Here is a 20,743-nt window from a genome sequence, read left to right on the forward strand (position 1 = left end):
TGGATCATCCAAATGCACTCTAGCAAACTTCAGACGGGCCTGGACATGTACTGGCTTAAGCGGGGACACGTCTGGCACTGCAGGATTTGACTCCCTGGCGGCGTAGTGTGTTACTGATGGTAGGCTTTGTTACTTTGGTCCCAGCTCTCTGCAGGTCATTCACTAGGTCCCCCCGTGTGGTTCTGGGATTTTTGCTCACCGTTCTTGTGATCATTTTGACCCCACGGGGTGAGATCTTGCATGGAGCCCCAGATCGAGGGAGATTATCAGTGGTCTTGTATGTCTTCCATTTCCTAATAATTGCTCCCACAGTTGATTTCTTCAAACCAAGCTGCTTACCTATTGCAGATTCAGTCTTCCCAGCCTGGTGCAGGTCTACAATTTTGTTTCTGGTGTCCTTTGACAGCTCTTTGGTCTTGGCCATAGTGGAGTTTGGAGTGTGACTGTTTGAGGTTGTGGACAGATGTCTTTTATACTGATAACAAGTTCAAACAGGTGCCATTAATACAGGTAACGAGTGGAGGACAGAGGAGCCTCTTAAAGAAGAAGATACAGGTCTGTGAGAGCCAGAAATCTTGCTTGTTTGTAGGTGACCAAATACTTATTTTCCACCATAATTTGCAAATAAATTCATTAAAAATCCTACAATGTGATTTTCTGGAGAAAAAAAATCTCAATTTGTCTGTCATAGTTGACGTGTACCTATGATGAAAATTACAGGCAATCAGAAGGATTTCTGGCTCCCAGGTGTCTTTTATACAGGTAATGAGCTGAGATTAGGAGCACACTCTTAAAGGGAGTGCTCCTAATCTCAGCTTGTTACCTGTATAAAAGACACCTGTCCACAGAAGCAATCAATCAATCAGATTCCAAACTCTCCACCATGGCCAAGACCGAAGAGCTCTCCAAGGATGTCAGGGACAAGATTGTAGACCTACACAAGGCTGGAATGGGCTACAAGACCATCGCCAAGCAGCTTGGTGAGAAGGTGACAACAGTTGGTGCGATTATTCGCAAATGAAGAAACAAAAAATAACTGTCAATCTCCCTCGGCCTGGGGCCGACCTCACCTCGTGGAGTTGCAATGATCATGAGAACGGTGAGGAATCAGCCCAGAACTACACGGGAGGATCTTGTCAATGATGTCAAGGCAGCTGGGACCATAGTCACCAAGTAAACAATTGGTAACACACTACGCCGTGAAGGACTGAAATTCTGCAGCGCCCGCAAGGTCCCCCTGCTCAAGAAAGCACATATACAGGCATGCGTTTGCAATTACAGAGATATATGTTTGCAATTACAGAGATCATATGTTTCCTGTAGGTCTTGACCAGGTTTGCACACACTGCAGCAGGGATTTTGGCCCACTCCTCCATACAGACCTTCTCCAGATCCTTCAGGTTTCGGGGCTGTCGCTGGGCAATACGGACTTTCAGCTCCCTCCAAAGATTTTCTATTGGGTTCAGTTCTGGAGACTGGCTAGGCCACTCCAGGACCTTGAGATGCTTCTTACGGAGCCACTCCTTAGTTGCCCTGGCTGTGTGTTTCGGGTCGTTGTCATGCTGGAAGACCCAGACACGACCCATCTTCAATGCTCTTACTGAGGGAAGGAGGTTGTTGGCCAAGATCTCGCGATGCATGGCCCCATCCATCCTCCCCTCAATACGGTGCAGTCGTCCTGTCCCCTTTGCAGAAAAGCATCCCCAAAGAATGATGTTTCCACCTCCATGCTTCACGGTTGGGATGGTGTTCTTGGGGTTGTACTCATCCTTCTTTTTCCTCCAAACACGGCGAGTGGAGTTTAGACCAAAAAGCTCTATTTTTGTCTCATCAGACCACATGACCTTCTCCCATTCCTCCTCTGGATCATCCAGATGGTCATTGGCAAACTTCAGACAGGCCTGGACATGCGCTGGCTTGAGCAGGGGGACCTTGCGTGCGCTGCAGGATTTTAATCCATGACGGCGTAGTGTATTACTAATGGTTTTCTTTGAGACTGTGGTCCCAGCTCTCTTCAGGTCATTGACCAGGTCCTGCCGCGTAGTTCTGGGCTGATCCCTCACCTTCCTCATGATCATTGATGCCCCACGAGGTGAGATCTTGCATGGAGCCCCAGGCCGAGGGTGATTGACCGTCATCTTGAACTTCTTCCATTGTCTAATAATTGCGCCAACAGTTGTTGCCTTCTCACCAAGCTGCTTGCCTATTGTCCTGTAGCCCATTCCAGCCTTGTGCAGGTCTACAATTTTATCCCTGATGTCCTTACACAGCTCTCTGGTCTTGGCCATTGTGGAGAGGTTGGAGTCTGTTTGATTGAGTGTGTGGACAGGTGCAGTTAATACAGGTAATGAGTGGAGAACAGGAGGGCTTCTTAAAGAAAAACTAACAGGTCTGTGAGAGCTGGAATTCTTACTGGTTGGTAGGTGATCAAATATTTATGTCATGCAATAAAATGCAAATTAATTACTTAAAAATCATACAATGTGATTTTCTGGATTTTTGTTTTAGATTCCGTCTCTCACAGTTGAAGTGTACGTATGATAAAAATTACAGACCTCTACGTGCTTTGTAAGTAGGAAAACCTGCAAAATCGGCAGTGTATCAAATACTTGTTCTCCCCACTGTATGTATGTATGTGTGTGTGTGTGTGTGTGTGTGTGTACGTGTACACACACACACGCACTACTGTTCAAAAGTTTGGGGTCACTTAGAAATGTCCTTGTTTTTGAAAGGAAATCAATTTTTTTGTCCATTAAAAAAACTCCACAACGGGCTCGGGAGCGGCGACGGTCGAGTCATGCGTCCTCCGAAACATGACCCGCCTAACCGCTCTTCTTAACTCCCGCCCGCTTAACCCGGAAGCCAGCTGCACCAATGTGTCGACGGAAACACCATACTCCGTCTGTGTAATGTAGTGCTACGGTGATAGTCTAATGATGAAAGAACGCACAGTAATGCTGCAAGGCTCTCTCTCCTCAGTGCTTTTGCAGTGTGGTGTAGGTGAGAGGCCCGTATCACCAGGGCAAACAGTTCACTCTATATGGAAATGTAGAAAAAAACACAACACATCCCCTATTCCTGTTACACTCACCGTCCATGTGCCTGGAATTCCACTTGTACATGTATTTCCACCTGCAGCAGAGAGAGTGCTGTATTTGTTCTCAAGGCAGTCCATTAGACACAAGGGCTCTTGGTGAGATTGCATAGCGCCGGAAATGGGCTCTAAAAGGCATGACAGGATGGTGTTTCACAAAATGATTGCCTGGCAGCCGACTAAATATTGATCTCACTCACTGTTGTATTACGAAGTCTAATCCTATTTTTATCATTCTCTCTCTCTCTCTCTCTCGCCCTGCTCTTATTAAAGCTCTGGCTTTCTGCTAAGCGTATTGTTGAGATGGCCCCCGAGAGGTTGGGGAGGAGGTGCCGGTGACAAGGATTTACGTTATTTCATCAGGGCTCTACAGAGCACTGTGACTGCTGTAGTTAGAGAACCTTCCTGTGTGCTTCAACAATATCAGCCTCCAGACTGTCATCTATCTCAGAGCACATGGAGAGGCCCTATCAGCTCTCAGCTACACCTCTCAGCAGGCTAGAATCACTCCTACAGCTCCGCTACTGTAACTCACCTGCTCTCCAAAGGTCAAATCCCTGAGCAAATGAATCAAAGCATAGAGCTAATAACCACAAAAATGTTTAACTAGTGCTAGGAGGTGGAGCATGAGGAGGTAGTGGAGGGTTTGTAAATTGTAACTGTAAGCCCACAGGATTCAATTAAGCTCTGGATACTAGAAATCTAAATCTCAAATCAAGTAATGTTTCAATATGTGAATCGCAGACAACTAAGGAGGCCTTTCTCTGTGGGGCATGCGATTAGAGTTATTCGATCATAGACAGTGGTTTGAGACGAAGGAAGGAGTGTGTGTGTGGAGAACACTTTAATATACGCACAGACTTGGCTTAGGCAGGACTATAGGCAGAGAACGCGAACAGTTGTGTAAAGTACTTTAGTAAAAATACTTTAAAGTACTTCTTAAGTAGTTTTTTTGGGGTACCTGTACTTTACTATTTATATTTTTGACGACTTTTACTTTTACTGCCCGTGTACATTACTGGCGGCACCGCGCGGTGAAACACCGCTTCCCTTTCATTTTCAGTTTAAGGAAAGTGGTGAGACGCGGAGGGGGCGGGGGACCGTTGGGCAGCTCGAACGTGGCGTGGGTGGTGAAAAAGTTAAACATTTCCCAACTTCATGCAAATCACCAGCGGCGACCGCTGGGCGATGACCAATCATATCGAGTGGTTCCCATGACGAATTTGACACTGCGACCAAACGCTGGAGAATTTTCATGATGGAAGCAAATGTAAGTAATTATAACGTTAGAACGAATCATGCAAAACATTTGCAGTTGAAAGGAATTTAGTTAAGGTAGAGAAACAATTATGCATATTTTTTGGTCAAAGTTAATTTATGAAAATCGCTATTTAGCTAGCTAGCTTTATGGGTGTTGTGACATGAGTATGAAATTGTAATTTGTGTTTAATGTTTTAGGGACACCTGAGAACCAGAAAACCAGGCTGTCGTCTTGTGAAACAGTGGATGTAAAGACTCTAGCTAGCTAAAGCATTTCCTGCAAATGTAATGTACCATTTTGTAAGCTTACCTTGCTGATATTTGCCATGCAATGCAGCTGAAGTAACGTAGCAAGCTAACTATTTTCTTGCTTATTGTGTAGTGGAGGATAAAAATACCTGTATGCCAATGGATGTGTTGCTAGCTATGTAGCCGATCTGTGTATGGACCCTAAAACGTTTTGGTATAAATATGAACCTCCAGCTATCATAGCCGGTTATATCGACGTCAAAACAGTCTGAATGGCATCAATGAAGCCTATGGATTGAGTAGAATATAATATAACTTTGTGCCAAGGATGCAAGTCGTATGTCAGAGCAAAAACCAAGCCATGAGGTTGAAGATATTGTCCGTAGAGCTCCGAGACAGGATTGTGTCGAGGCACAGATCTGGGGAAGATTACAAAAACATTTCTGCAGCATTGAAGGTCCCCAAGAACACAGTGGCCTCCATCATTCTTAAATGGACAAAGTTTGGAACCATCAAGATTCTTCCTAGAGCTGGCCCCCCGGCCAAACTGAGCAATCGGGAGAGAAGGGCCTTGGTCAGGGAGGTGACCAAGAACCCGATGGTCGCTCTGACAAAGCTCCAGAGTTCCTCTGTGGAGATGGTTGTCCTTCTGGAAGTTTCTTCCATCTCTGCAGTACTCCACCAATCAGACCTTTATGGTAGAGTGGCCAGACGGAAGCCACTCCTCAGTAAAAGGCACATGACAGCCTGCTTGGAGTTTGGCAAGAGGCACCTAAAGACTCTCAGACCATGAGAAACAAGATTCTCTGGTCTGATGAAACCAAGATTGAACTCTTTAGCCTGAATGCCAAGCGTCACATCTGGAGGAAACCCGGCACCATCCCTACGGTGAAGCATGCTGTGGGGATGTTTTTCAGCGACAGGGACTGGGAAACTAGTCAGGATCGAGGAAAAGGTGCACGACGCAAAATAGAGATCCTTGATGAAAACCTGCTCCAGAGCGCTCAGGACATCAGACTGGGGCGAAGGTTCACCTTCCAACAGGACAACGAACCTAAGCACACAGCCAAGACAACACAGGAGTGGCTTCGGGACAAGTCTCAATGTCCTTGAGTGGCCCAGCCAGAGTCCGGACTTGAACCCGATGGAACATCTCTGGAGAGACCTGAAAATAGCTATGCAGCGATGCTCCCCATCCAACCTGACAGAGCTTGAAAGGATCTGCAGAGAAGAATGGGAGAAACTCCCCAAATATAGATGTGTCAAGCTTGTAGCGTTATATCCAAGAACACTCGAGGCTGTAATCGCTGCCAAAAGTGCTTCAACAAAGTACTGAGTAAAGGGTCTGAATACGTATGTAAATGTGATATTTCCGTATTTATTTTTAATTAAATTTCTAAAAACCTGTTTTTGCTTTGTCATTATGGGGTATTGTGTGTAGATTGAGGAAAAAACAATTTAATCCATTTTAGAATAAGGCTGTAACTTCAAAAATGTGGAAAAAGTCAAAGGGCCTGAATACTTTCCGAATGCGCTGTATATATGCAAACATATAATTTAAGAAACAGTACACTACATTTCCTATGCATCATGTAAATACTCTAAAACAGGTTCATCTCAATATCTAATTTCCTTCACCAGCACTGATCTGAGGACACAGGATAGGTGTAGTATTTCATCAAATTAGTTACTTAATTTCATCCAGTAGAGAATGTGAAATGCGTTATTGGAAGTTCATTATCCAAGTGTTATAAATACAAAATAAATGCATTATAAATATTATAATTGTAATATTATAAATACAAGTTCAATTTCGACTTCAATGCACAACTGAGGAAGAAAGAGAAGGTGGGGAGAGAAGTGTGAGAGTGTAAAAGACAGAAAGGGAAAGAGGTAAGAACAGAGGAGCACTGCATTTGATTTAATGAATTACAGTGCTACTCTCATGTCATCAAAATGACATAGTGTCTCTAGCGGTGTCTCTTAACCAGCCTTGGGCCTCCAGTTGTCCGGACAGTTCAAATGCATTTGGAGTTTTATTTTATTTTTACAATGATAAATACATCAAGATAGCTAGCTAATATGAAGTTAGGTAGCTGGTGATATTCAATTAGCTAGCTAGCTATCTATACAGTATGTACGTTTGTCTAGATAGCTAGCTACGTTAGCAGCTCATTTGAGTTAGCCTGCACTGTAGCTAGTTAGCTAATAATACATCGTATTTCTTTTACATTTTTTAAATGGTTCTGCCGGCCATGTGGACGATTGGAAACAGGGCAGCAAAGTTTTATTTGTCACCAGAGCGGTTTAGAGCATATTACTATTTACCTGTGAATAAATTCATGAAATGAAGAATGGATTAAATTATTTACCCATTTTAATAATATACCTTCATACAAGCTTGCTATGCTGAATTCTTGATGCCCAACTGAACTGCTGCTATATGCTGCCATCACGCCCACAAGCGAGCCACTCTGGGCGGCCGACGTGGCACTCTGCAATTTATTGCGTGTTAGTGTACACGAGCCGTTACTCCACTACATTCCTAAAGAAAATAATGTACTTTCTACGCCATACATTTTCCCTGACACCCAAAATTACTCGTTACATTTCGAATGCTTAGCAGGACAGGAACATTTTCTAATTCACGCACTTAAAGAGAAGATCCCTGGTCATCCCTACTGCATCTGATCTGGCGGACTCACTAAACACAAATGCTTTGTTTATAAATTATGTCTGAGTGTTGGCGTGTGCCCCTGGCTATCCATAAATTAATAAAAAATGGTGCTGTCTGGTTTGCTTAATATAAGGAATTTGAAATTATTTATACTTTTAATTTTGATACTTAAGAATATTTGAGCAATTACATTTACTTTTGATACTTACGTATATTTAAAACCAAATACTTTTGTATGACAATTGGGTACTTTTTCTACCACTGAACACGAACACTGTGCCATGATGTTTATGTACCATCTTCTGGCCGGCCGCTGTATTATTCGAATGGCTCTGGGTTTCTCTATGGTTCTGTGATGATGCTGGCATAGCTGTGTAAACCTCAGCTCAGGGCACACTGTTTATCCAACAGTCTCTAGAAGTCAACCTCTGCAGGTATAAACACAGAGAGGGAAACTGAGAATGTGAGGGTGGTAAGTCTGTGGTAAAATGAGGTGAATATGACGGTGGGTGTGGCTGATGGTAGTGGTACTGTACAGTGAGGAAGCACACCATCCAGAACATCTTTATTAGGCAGAAAAATAACTAATGTATTAGGTACACCCATCTAGTGCCGGGTTGGACCCCAATTTGCCTCCAGAACAGCCTGAATTCTTCGGGGGGTGGATTCTACAAGGTGCAGCATTCAAACGTTGCTCAGTTGGTATCAAGGGACATAACGTGTGCCAGGAAAACATTCCCCACACCATTACACCACTGCCACCAGCCTGTACCGTTGACACCAGGCAGGATGGGGCCATGGACTCATGCTGCTTACACCAAATCCTGACTCTGCCATCAGAATGACGGGAACCAGGATTCGTCTGACCAGGCTGTTTTTCCACTCCTCAATTGTTCAGTGTTGACAAGGACTGATGAGTTGTGTGTTCCGAGATGCCGTGCTGCACACCACTGTTGTACTGCGCCGTTATTTGCCTGTTTGTGACCCACCTGTTAGCTTGCACGATTCTTGCCATTCTCCTTCGACCTCTCTCATCAACGAGCTGTTTTCACCCACAGAACGGCCGCTGACTGGAATGTTTTTTGTTTGTCGCACCGTTCTCGGTAAACGCTACGCTTTCGTGCGTGAAAAGCCCAGGATGCTCGTTTCTGAGATACTGGGACCGGCGTGTCTGGCACCGACGATCATACCATGCTCAATGTCACTTAAGTCACTAATTTTGCCCATTCTAACTTTCAATCGAACCGTAACTGAATGCCTCAATGCCGGTCTGCCTGCTTTATGTAGCAAGCCACGGCCACATGGCCATTTTTGTGAACGGGGTGGTGTACCTAATAAACTGTGTGTTGAGACATTGATTTGATCTTAAATATGAAGCCCAGCCTCCCAGCTTCTATCTCCACCATTCAGATATGTGTCAATCATCCTCATAGGGCCAAGAACTGTGCTCTATATTCAAATTACACCACAGGGCCACTACTGCTAAGGAAATGAACAGACAGCTGTTGATAAACAAAGCTCCATTTCCATGAACTAAAGATCTCAATTAATGAAACCATTCAATTAACTCCTGGCCGCAACATGAGAGGAATCTGACAGTACAACCTGGACTCGAGGGTAGACGTAACATAGTAAACGAAAATCCAGGACACTCAAATTAGTATGATATGTAACATTTGTATATGGTATGTATTAATTTGTGGATGTCCATCATCCAATTTTGTATTATATGTTACGAATTACAATTTGTATGATATGTTACGATTTAATTCGTACAATATGTTACGAATTTGCGATACATGTTACAAATCCAATTTGTTATGGCTAACGTTAGCTAGGTGGCTAACACTAACATTGGCTAGGTGGCTAACGTCAGCTAGGTTTTAGGGTTAGGGGTTAGGTTTAGGAGTTAGGTTAAAGTTAGGGTTAGGGGAAGGGTTAGCTAACATGCTAAGTAAACTCAGCAAAAAAAGAAACGTCCCTTTTTTCAGGACCCTGTCTTTCAAAGATAATTTGTAAAAATCCAAATAACTTCACAGATCTTCATTGTAAAGGATTTAAACACTGTTTCCCATGCTTGTTCAATGAACCATAAACAATTAATGAACATGCACCTGTGTAACGGTCGTTAAGACACTAACAGCTTACAGACGGTAGGCAATTAAGGTCACAGTTATGAAAACTTAGGACACTAAAGAGGCCTTTCTACTGACTCGGAAAAACACCAAAAGAAAGATGCCCAGGGTCCCTGCTCATCTGCGTGAATGTGCCTTAGGCATGCTGCAAGGAGGCATGAGGACTGCAGATGTGGCCAGGGCAATAAATTGCAATGTCCGTACTGTGAGATGCCTAAGACAGCGCTAAAGGGAAACCGGACGGACAGCTGATCGTCCTCACAGTGGCAGACCACGTGTAACAACACCTGCACAGGATGGGTACATCCGAACATCACATCTGCGGTACAGGTACAGGATGGCAACAACAACTGCCCAAGTTACACCAGGAACGCACAATCCCTCCATCAGTGCTCAGACTGTCCGCAATAGGCTGAGAGAGACTGGACTGAGGGCTTGTAGGCCTGTTGTAAGGCAGGTCCTCACCAGACATCACCGGCAACAACGTCGCCTATGGGCACAAACCCACCATCGCTGGACCAGACAGGACTGGCAAAAAGTGCTCTTCACTGACGAGTCGCGGTTTTGTCTCGCCAGGGGTGATGGTCGGATTCACGTTTATCGTCGAAGGAATGAGCGTTGTACTGAGGCCTGTACTCTGGAGCGGGATTGATTTGGAGGTGGAGGGTCCGTCATGGTCTGGGGCGGTGTGTCACAGCATCATCGTACTGAGCTTGTCATTGCCTGCAATCTCAACGCTGTGTGTTACAGGGAAGACATCCTCCTCCCTCATGTGGTACCCTTCCTGCAGGCCCATCCTGACATGACCCTCCAGCATGACAATGCCACCAGCCATACTGCTCGTTCTGTGCGTGATTTCCTGCAAGACAGGAATGTCAGTGTTCTGCCATGGCCAGCGAAGAGCCCGGATCTCAATCCCATTGAGCACGTCTGGGACCTGTTGGATCGGAGGGTGAGGGCTAGGGCCATTCCCCCCCAGAAATGTCCGGGAACTTGCAGGTGCCTTGGTGGAAGAGTGGGGTAACATCTCACAGCAAGAACTGGCAAATCTGGTACAGTCCATGAGGAGGAGATGCACTGCAGTACTTAATGCAGCTGGTGGCGACACCAGATACTGACTGTTACTTTTGATTTTGATCCCCACCCCTTTGTTCAGGGACACATTATTCTATTTCTGTTAGTCACATGTCTGTGGAACTTATTCTGTTTATGTCTCAGTTGTTGAATCTTATGTTCATACAAATATTTACACATGTTAAGTTTGCTGAAAATAAACTCAGTTGACAGTGAGGACATTTCTTTTTTTGCTGAGTTTAGTTGCAAAGTAGCTAAAAAGTAGTAACTAGTTGCAAAGTGGCTAATTAGCAGAAATGCTAATGTTTTCCGTGATGAGACTCGAACACGCAGCCTTTGGGTTCCTAGACGTTTGCGTTATATGCCCACCTATCCACCCTGACCAACCACCTTCATTTTTGTTTTTGACTTAAATAACCTTCTGTGTTATGTAACCAAAACTAACATATCATACTCATTTGAGTGTCCCAGATTTTAGTTTACTATGTTACGTCTAGTCTGAGACTAGGCTGGACAGTAATGATTTGCAGTGGTCTGACACAATAGTTTTCCCTCTCAACAGGCAAAATCAGATGGTTTCCCAATGATCTAATACCACTATCATCTGTATGTGTGTGTAAATGGGTTAAGAGTCAGTCTGTCGGAATCTCCTGGCAGATTGAGTGCTGATGCGTATCATATCCACCATAGAGAGGGCACTTCAGACTTATGTTGATGGATCTTTATCTACTTAGTGTGTGTACTTGTTAAGTGATGAGTTTATATTGATGGGGGTTAAATAAACAGATTTCACCAATACCATTAACAATGTGGGAAAGCCAGTGGTGTAGAGTTAGATGCCTGAAACCCTGTGACCCTAGGCTTAGTGAAAGTCCACCTGGTTTTTAATCTGACAGCTGTCTATATTCTGACCCATGTGTGTGTGTTGTCCCTGTCAGCTACCTGAATGACCTGGAGAGGATAGCCAAAGCAGACTACATCCCCACACAGCAGGACGTGCTGCGGACCAGAGTGAAGACCACCGGCATCGTTGAGACACACTTCACCTTCAAAGACCTGCACTTTAAGTAAGTGGACCACTGACTTTCCTAGTGTGTGTGTGTGTGCGCGCGCGCGCCAGTGCACTAGTTCCCCATTGTGAATCAAAGGTTCCTCCTTTATATTCTGATATGTATTGTTCCAGCAGAAAGCACTGCTTTAATTTCTGTCTGTTGTTGATGGTGAATGTGAAATGGGTAGCCTAATCCTTTCTCATAAGTTAGCATCAGGATGTGGTTCATTTTGAAACCACTGCCCGCACCATTGCCCAAACACAAAGGAACCTCTGTTTCTTTCCTCTCTGTCTTTCTTCTTCACTCCAAGACACCATCTTGTCTGGTTGTTACTTTGAAAAGGCCATTTCCAGCTGACTGACTTGGTCTGGTTCTCTCTCTGTGTGTGTGTGTGTGTGTGTGTGTGTGTGTGTGTGTGTGTGTGTGTGTGTGTGTGTGTGTGTGTGTGTGTGTGTGTGTGTGTGTATGGTGGGGAAGTGGTGTGAAAAAGTGTTGATGGACTGGCCTGTTGCGTGGCTATTTGCAGGCTGGTTTATGTGTTCAATGGCAGTGGCTTCAGAAATCTCTGATCATTTGAATGTGGGAATTGGATCCATTCCTCCATTACTCTTTTATCCTGTGTAACTGAACAATTTCTCAGTCATCTTTCTATCTATGTATTAATTATAAACTCCTGAGGAAGTTCCAGGTTAAATGTCAATACCACCACCACAACCACCTTTACACATCAAATGGAATAGAGGTGTTCAAATGGAGTCAGCATACACTTCCATTTAGTGTTTTGAAGGAATCTCCAGTTGCAAGGTACAGTTGAAGTCGGAAGTTTACATACGGAAGTTTACATCTTATAAGAAATCCCGCTATGACCTCCGACGAACCATCAAACAGGCAAAGAGTCAATACAGGTCTAAGATTGAATCATACTACACTGGCTCTGATGCTCGTCGGATGTGGCAGGGCTTGAAAACTATTACAGACTACAAAGGGAAGCACAGCCGCGAGCTGCCCAGTGACACAAGCCTACCAGACGAGCTAAACCACTTCTATGCTCGCTTCGAGGCAAGCAACACTGAAGCATGCATGAGAGCACCAGCTGTTCCGGATGACTATGTGATCACGCTCTCCGTAGCCGATGTGAGTAAGACTTTTAAGCAGGTCAACATTCACAAGGCCGCAGGGCCAGACGGATTACCAGGACGTGTACTCCGAGCATGTGCTGACCAACTGGCAAGTGTCTTCACTGACATTTTCAACATGTCCCTGACTGAGTCTGTAATACCAACATGTTTCAAGCAGACCACCATAGTCCCCGTGCCCAAGATAACCTGCCTAAATGACTACCGACCCGTAGCACTGACGTCTGTAGCCATGAAGTGCTTTGAAAGACTGGTCATGGCTCACATCAACAGCATAATCCCAGAAACCCTAGACCCACTCCAATTTGCATACCGCCCCAACAGATCCACAGATGATGCAATCTCTATCGCACTCCACACTGCCCTTTCCCACCTGGACAAGAGGAACACCTACGTGAGAATGCTATTCATTGACTACAGCTCAGCATTCAACACCATAGTGCCCTCTAAGCTCATCACTAAGCTAAGGATCCTGGGACTAAACACCTCCCTCTGCAACTGGATCCTGGACTTCCTGACGGGCCGCCCCAGGTGGTAAGGGTAGGTAACAACACATCTGCCACACTGATCCTCAACACGGGGGCCCCTCAGGGGTGTGTGCTCAGTCCCCTCCTGTACTCTCTGTTCACCCATGACTGCATGGCCAGGCACGACTCCAACACCATCATTAAGTTTGCCGACGACACAACAGTGGTAGGCCTGATCACCGACAACGATGAGACAGCCTATAGGGAGGAGGTCAGAGATCTGGCCGTGTGGTGCCAGGACAACAACCTCTCCCTCAACGTGACCAAGACAAAGGAGATGATTGTGGACTACAGGAAAAAAAAAGAGGACTGAGCACGCCCCCATTCTCATCGACGGGGCTGTAGTGGAACAGGTTGAGAGCTTCAAGTTCCTTGGTGTCCACATCACCAACGAACTATCATGGTCCAAACACACCAAGACAGTCGTGAAGAGGGCACGACAAAGCCTATTCCCCCTCAGGAGACTAAAAAGATTTGGCATGGGGTCCTCAGATCCTCAAAAAATTCTACAGCTGCACCATCGAGAGCATCCTGACTGGTTGCATCACCGCCTGGTATGGCAACTGCTTGGCCTCTGACCGCAAGGCACTACAGAGGGTAGTGCGTACGGCCCAGTACATCACTGGGGCAAAGCTTCCTGCCATCCAGGACCTCTATACCAGGCGGTGTCAGAGGAAGGCCCTCAAAATTGTCAAAGACTCCAGCCACCCTAGTCATAGACTGTTCTCTCTGCTACCGCACAGCAAGCGTACCGGAGTGCCAAGTCTAGGTCCAAAAGACTTCTCAACAGCTTCTACCCCCAAGACATAAGACTCCTGAACAGCTAATCATGGCTACCCGGACTATTTGCACTGCCCCCCCACCCCCATCCTTTTTACGCTGCTGCTACTCTGTTAAGTATTTATGCATAGTCACTTTAACTCTACCCACATGTACATATTACCTCAACTACCTCAACTAGCCGGTGCCCCCGCACATTGACTCTGCAACGGTACCCCCCTGTATATATAGCCTCCCTACTGTCACTTTATTTTACTTCTGCTCTTTTTTTCTCAACACTTTTTTTGTTGTTGTTTTATTCTTACTTTTTTTTGTTTAAAATAAATGCACTGTTGGTTAAGGGCTGTAAGTAAGCATTTCACTGTAATGTCTGCACCTGTTGTATTCGGCGCATGTGACCAATAAAATTTGATTTGATTTGATTTGACCTTAGCCAAATACATTTAAACTCAGTTTTTCACAATTCCTGACATTTAATCCTAGTATAAATTCCCTGTTTTAGGTCAGTTAGGATCACCACTTTATTTTAAGAAGGTGAAATGTCAGAATAATAGTAGAGAGAATGATTTATTTCAGCTTTTATTTCTTCACATTCCCAGTGAGTCAGAAGTTTACATACATTTACATTTTAGTCATTTAGCAGACACTCTTATCCAGAGCGACTTACATGAGCAATTAGGGTTAAGTGCCTTGCTCAAGGGCACATCGACAGATTTTTCACCTAGTCGGCTCGGGGATTAGAACCAGCGACCTTTCGGTTACTGGCACAACGCTCTTAACCACTAATTAGTATTTGGTAGCATTGCCTTTAAATTGTTTAACTTGGGTCAAACGTTTCAGGTAGCCTTCCGACAATCTTTCCACAATAAGTTGGGTGAATTTTGGCCCATTTCTCCTGACAGAGCTGGTGTAACTGAGTTAGGTTTGTAGGCCTCCTTGCTCGCACACGCTTTTTCAGTTCTGCCCACAAATGTTCTATAGGATTGAGGTCAGGGCTTCCAATACCTTGACTTTGTTGTCCTTAAGCCATTTTTCCACAACTTTGGAAGTATGCTTGGGGTCATTGTCCATTTGGAAGACCCATTTGCGACCAAGCTATAACTTCCTGACTGATGTCTTGAGATGTTGCTTCAATATATCCACATAATTTTCCTTCCTCATGATGCCATCTATTTTGTGAAGTGCACCAGTCCCTCCTGCAGCAAAGCACCCCCACAGCATGATGCTGCCACCCCCGTGCTTCACGGTTGGGATGGTGTTCTTCGGCTTGCAAGGCCCCCCTTTTTCCTCCAAACATAACGATGGTCATTATGGCCAAACAGTTATATTTTTGTTTCATCAGACCAGAGGACATTTCTCCAAAAAGTACGATCTTTGTCCCCATGTGCAGTTGCAAACCATAGTCTGGCTTTTTTATGGTGGTTTTGGAGCAGTAGCTTCTTCCTTGCTGAGCGGCCTTTCAGGTTATGTCGATATAGGACTCGTTTTACTGTGGATATAGATACTTTTGTACCTGTTTCCTCCAGCATCTTCACAAGGTCCTTTGCTGTTGTTCTGGGATTAATTTGCACTTTTCGCACCAAAGTAGGTTCATCTCTAGGAGACAGAACGCGTCTCCTTCCTGAGTGGTATGATGGCTGCGTGGTCCCATGGTGTTTATACTTGCGTACTATTGTTTGAACAGATGAACGTGGTACCTTCAGGCGTTTGGAAATTGCTCCCAAGGATGAACCAGACTTGTGGAGGTCTACCATTTTCTTTCTGAGGTCTTGGCTGATTTCTTTAGATTTTCCCATGATGTCAAGAAAAGAGGCACGGAGTTTGAAGGCAGGCCTTGAAATACATCCACGGGTACACCTCCAATTGACTCAAATTATGTAAATTAGCCTATCAGAAGCTTCTAAAGCCATGACATCATTTTCTGGAATTTTCCAAGCTGTTTAAAGGCACAGTCAACTTAGTGTATGTAAACTTCTGACCCACTGGAATTGTGATACAGTGAATTATAAGTGAATTAATCTGTCTGTAAACAATTGTTGGAAAAATTACTTGTGTCATGCACAAAGTAGATGTCCTAACCGACTTGCCAAAACTATAGTTTGTTAAAAAGAAATGTGTGTAGTGGTTGAAAAACAAGTTTTAATGACTCCAACCTAAGTGTATGTAAACTTCCGACTTCAACTGTATCTATTAGACTTTTGTCATTATTAGAGGTTTGTTTGTTTGTGTGTGTGTGTATACTCGATATACACACACACAACCCCAAACAAAAGTAACATGCCCTGCAGCAGTGTTAGCTAGTGTTTAGCTGGGCTGATGGAATCAGGCTACAGTGAGTGATATTAGAGCTGACTAGAGCCCTGTTGAGGTGAGCGCTACTCATTACAGCCCTGAACATTACAGCCCTGTGTTGGCAGGCTTACACAGCCTATCAACACATAGCTTAGCAGCACTCCATTACATACGAAATTCATCCAAATATCAGCAGAATTTCTAGCAGGGCTCACAGTACAAAACATTCCAACAAAATGCCAGGGTCTGTGCAGCGAAGGTTTTTGCCCAGTGGAGACAGTCTGCCTCGCTCTCTCTCCATCTCTCTCGAACTGCAGTGCACATAGCGAAATGTCCCCAGAGGAAGGCTAGCTGCTATAAGTACAGAGAGACCCTCAGGCCTCCCTTCTCCTCTGGGCCAGCCTGGTTTGATGGAGTGTGGGGGCTCCCCCAGGAATGTCACATCATCATGGTGCTTCCCTCTCAGTGGTGTAATTATGGATCCCAATACAGAGGACATGAATGGCCCTGCAGAAAACCTCCCCTCCTGTGTTTCCAGATCCAAATAGACTGGATAAGTGTAAACAACATTGGGGAAATCCCGTAAGCCCATGAAAATCTGTGCAGCCAGCACCATATTGTTTACACCTATCCACTTCACAATCTGCACACATCAAAGAGATACAGGGTTAGACTAACAGCAGTAAAAGGGTGACCCTCACTTGCTGCTTGTGTCCCTGCAGGATGTTTGACGTGGGCGGTCAGCGTTCCGAGAGGAAGAAATGGATCCACTGCTTTGAGGGAGTCACAGCCATCATCTTCTGTGTGGCCATGAGTGCCTATGATCTGGTGCTGGCTGAGGATGAGGAGATGGTGAGGAGGCAGAAGACTGTTTTAAGTACCACTGACGGGATCTCTCTTATCCCTTTAATGCAGTTTTATTTCTAAAGGAAATTACTTCACATTCATTTTGAGTTGTCTGGATCAACTGGAATTAAATTATGTTCTCTGTTTTCATTTCCTCTCTCCCCATAGAACCGTATGCACGAGAGCATGAAGCTGTTTGACTCCATCTGCAACAATAAGTGGTTCACAGAGACCTCCATCATCCTGTTCCTCAACAAGAAGGATCTGTTTGAGGATAAGATCACCCACAGCCCCCTGACCATCTGCTTCCCAGAGTACTCTGGTAAGACCACAACACAACTTGGAATCCCCTGAATGTTCCATGTTCTCTTGTAGTTGGCAGTGCTTTATGTTGAAATTCTCATGTCAGGCTAAGAGGTGTCGTTTTTACCAGTAGAAGGAATCTAGTGGCAAGATGTGTAGCTCAATAACCCCATGAATCCCATCAGTAGAGCAGATCAACTTCTCCACCTGATACTAGATTTCTCCTGTCGCGTACAGAATCGGTAGCACAACCATTGTAATTCTATGGGCCTCCTCTCCTATGCCCAGGTCCCAACACATTTGAGGAGGCGCAGGCCTACATCCAGACCAAGTTTGAGGACCTGAACAAGAAGAAGGACACCAAGGAGATCTACAGCCACTTCACTCAAGCCACCGACACCAAGAACGTTCAGTTTGTCTTCGACGCCGTCACCGACGTCATCATCAAGAACAACCTGAAGGACTGTGGTCTCTTCTAGAGTGAAGCCAGAGGAATAGTCAAGGTGAGCTTCTACACATGTACAATAGAGCACACACTGAGAGATATCTGTTCATAAATGCACAGAAACCAGTTACTTAATGTGCTTTGAATGCAACTTAAAGGTAAATGTTGGATGCATTAACCCCTCCCTTTCTCTGTGTTCCCTCAGATTACTTGAACAGCTCTGATGACTAGAAGGAAGGTTGGGGAAGAAACATGTTGTGAAGGAATGCACTGGCCAACCACGATTTCTGCTTTGATCTGCTTTTTTTAAGGACACCTAAGAGACTGAGAACTCGGAGAGCCTTGCAGAATTTCAACGATTGCTGATCCAGTTGCTCGTATTGTTAACTCTTTGGGCTAAGACCACAAATCAAACATTTATTATTGTATTGTTGTTTTTTCTTAGTTTATTTTCAATTATTAGAGGAGGCAATGGAAAAAGTTTTTATATAAATGCGTTCATTTTACTTTCGAAAATCTGATGTGCAGTGCAAATTCTGTTAAACTTTTAATCGCATAAAGCTCATTTTTTAAAAGAAGCACAGGCATGGATAAAGATTATGAATGGAAAAAGGAAGTGCTTTTTTTTATCATGTTTACATATGTTCCTCATTCATAGCCAAACCGCATATTGTTCCTGCATGACTCAAGATGGCAAATATATTAGCTCTGTAATCTGCACAGAATATTTTAACATTCCTTTTACAAAATCTAAATAAAAATATTAAAAAGTAAAACAAAAAAAGCATCACAACCAGGGGAAAGAATGGCAACAATTCTAACTGATTTAAAGTATGTATGTACCTAACATTGTTATTTTTTTTATAGTACCAATTCCATGTCTTTTGCAGTATGTTTGTGCCTTCACTTAAGTTTACAACCGATTCGTAGATATGCTTTTATCAGTACTGTTTGATCGACCGTATGCCTAAATTTTCCTTCCATTTTCGTCAAACCATCTTAAGGATAAATAGTGATTAAGGAAAGACAAAATCTAATTGGGGAAAAAAGGTTAGTGTTTTTGGTCAATATTAAAATGCTTTGAAAGTCTTATATAATGATTTAATTTAAATAAAAAGTAGAGATCATCTGATTTACTTGCTCTTGTGTGTTTTTTCCTACACATTGTTTAGGTCATTTTCACATACTAATGGACAAGTTGTTCATAGAACACAACAGATATAGTTTAATTCCACCAAACCACATAATTTAAAGCATGTTAGAACTGTTGGTGTAATAAAACCAAAACAAATTGTTATTCCACAAGTCAGACAAAACGACGTACACTACATGACCAAAAGTATGTGGACACCTGCTCGTCGAACATCTCAAAATCATGGGCATTAATATGGAGTTGGTCCCCCCTTTTGCTTCTATAACAGCCTCCACTCTTCTGGCAAGGCATTCCACTAGATGTTGGAATATTGTTGCGGGGACTTGCTTCCATTCAGCCATGAGCATTAGTGAGGTTGGCCACTGATGTTGGGCGATTAGGCCTGGCTCGCAGTCGGCGTTCCAATTCATCCCAAAGGTGTTCAATGGGGTTGAGGTCAGGGCTCTGTGCAGGCCAGTCAAGTTCTTCCACACCGATTTCGACAAACCATTTCTGTATGGACCTTGCTTTGTGCACAGGGGCGTTGTCATGCTGAAACAGGAAAGGGCCTTCCACAAACTGTTGCCACAAAGTTGGAAGCACAGAATCGTCTAGACTGTCATTGTATGCTGTAGCGTTAAGATTTCCCTTCACTGGAACTAAGGGGCCTAGCCCGAACCATGAAAAACAGCCCCAGACCATTATTCCTCCTCCACCAAACTTTACAGTTGGCCCTATGCATTGGAGCAGGTAGCGTTCTCCTGGCATCCGCCAAACCCAGATTTGTCTGTTGGACTGCCAGATGGTGAAGCGTGAATCGTCACTCCAGAGAACGCGTTGCCACTGCTCCAGGGTCCAAATGTGGTGAGCTTTACACCACTCCAGCCGACGCTTGGCATTGCGCATGGTGATTTTAGGCTTGTGTGCGGCTGCTCGGCCATGGAAACCCATTTCATGAAGCTCCCGACTAACAGTTCTCGTGCTGACATTGCTTCCAGAGGCACTTTGGAACTCCGTAGTGAGTGTTGCAACCGAGGATAGACGATTTTTACGCGCTTCAGCACTCAGCTGTCCCGTTTTGTGAGCTTGTGTGGCCTACCACTTTGCGGCTGAGCCGTTGTTGCTCCTAGACTTTTCCACTTCACAATAAGAGCACTTAGTTGACCGGGTCAGCTCTAGCAGGGCAGAAATTGTATGAACTGACTTGTTGGAAAGGTGGCATCCTATGATTGTGCCACGTTGAAAGTCACTGAGCTCTTCAGTAAGGCCATTCAACTGCCAATGTTTATCTATGGACATTTACATGGCTGTGTGCTCGATTTTATACACCAATCAGCAACGGGTGTGGCTGAAATAGCCGAATCCACTAATTTGAAGGAGTGTCCACATACTTATGTATATATAGTGTATGTTGTTGATGCTGAACTAGAGGTACACACACAGGAATAGTAATTTAGTAGTAGGCTCCAACACAGCATGTCAGTATGATTATGTGTTATAAGTACAGTATATATTTTAAAATTTACTCACACAAACTTCAAATCGACCTGTAATTGAAATCAAAATTATGCTAGAATGCCTGATTGCACACATCATATGAATCCTCTTCAGGCAGAACCAGATGATGTAAACAGCACATAGATCACTGCAGGTCGTTGATGGTGAGGCTGTGGACGTCCCCTACAACCAACGCCGTTCACCAGTGGTCGACTTGAACAGGTAACTGCGCCCTGAAACTAAC

General features: G+C 44.4%; 1 protein-coding gene across 1 annotated transcript in view; it reads left to right on the forward strand.

The window, feature by feature from the left end:
- Window positions 1–19,002, forward strand: part of LOC121575227 (guanine nucleotide-binding protein G(i) subunit alpha-2-like) — a 113,868-nt gene extending 94,866 nt beyond the window's left edge. Inside the window, exons 5-9 of the mRNA XM_045222864.1 lie at window positions 11,428–11,556; window positions 16,999–17,128; window positions 17,291–17,444; window positions 17,714–17,928; window positions 18,076–19,002. Coding sequence (XP_045078799.1) covers window positions 11,428–11,556; window positions 16,999–17,128; window positions 17,291–17,444; window positions 17,714–17,904 — 604 coding nt within the window. The 3' untranslated portion in view covers window positions 17,905–17,928; window positions 18,076–19,002. The remainder of the gene's footprint in view (window positions 1–11,427; window positions 11,557–16,998; window positions 17,129–17,290; window positions 17,445–17,713; window positions 17,929–18,075) is intronic.
- Window positions 19,003–20,743: the final 1,741 nt, after the last annotated feature.

This window comes from Coregonus clupeaformis, chromosome 10 (genome assembly GCF_020615455.1).
Source record: "Coregonus clupeaformis isolate EN_2021a chromosome 10, ASM2061545v1, whole genome shotgun sequence".
In the NCBI taxonomy this organism is placed as follows: Eukaryota; Metazoa; Chordata; class Actinopteri; order Salmoniformes; family Salmonidae; genus Coregonus; species Coregonus clupeaformis.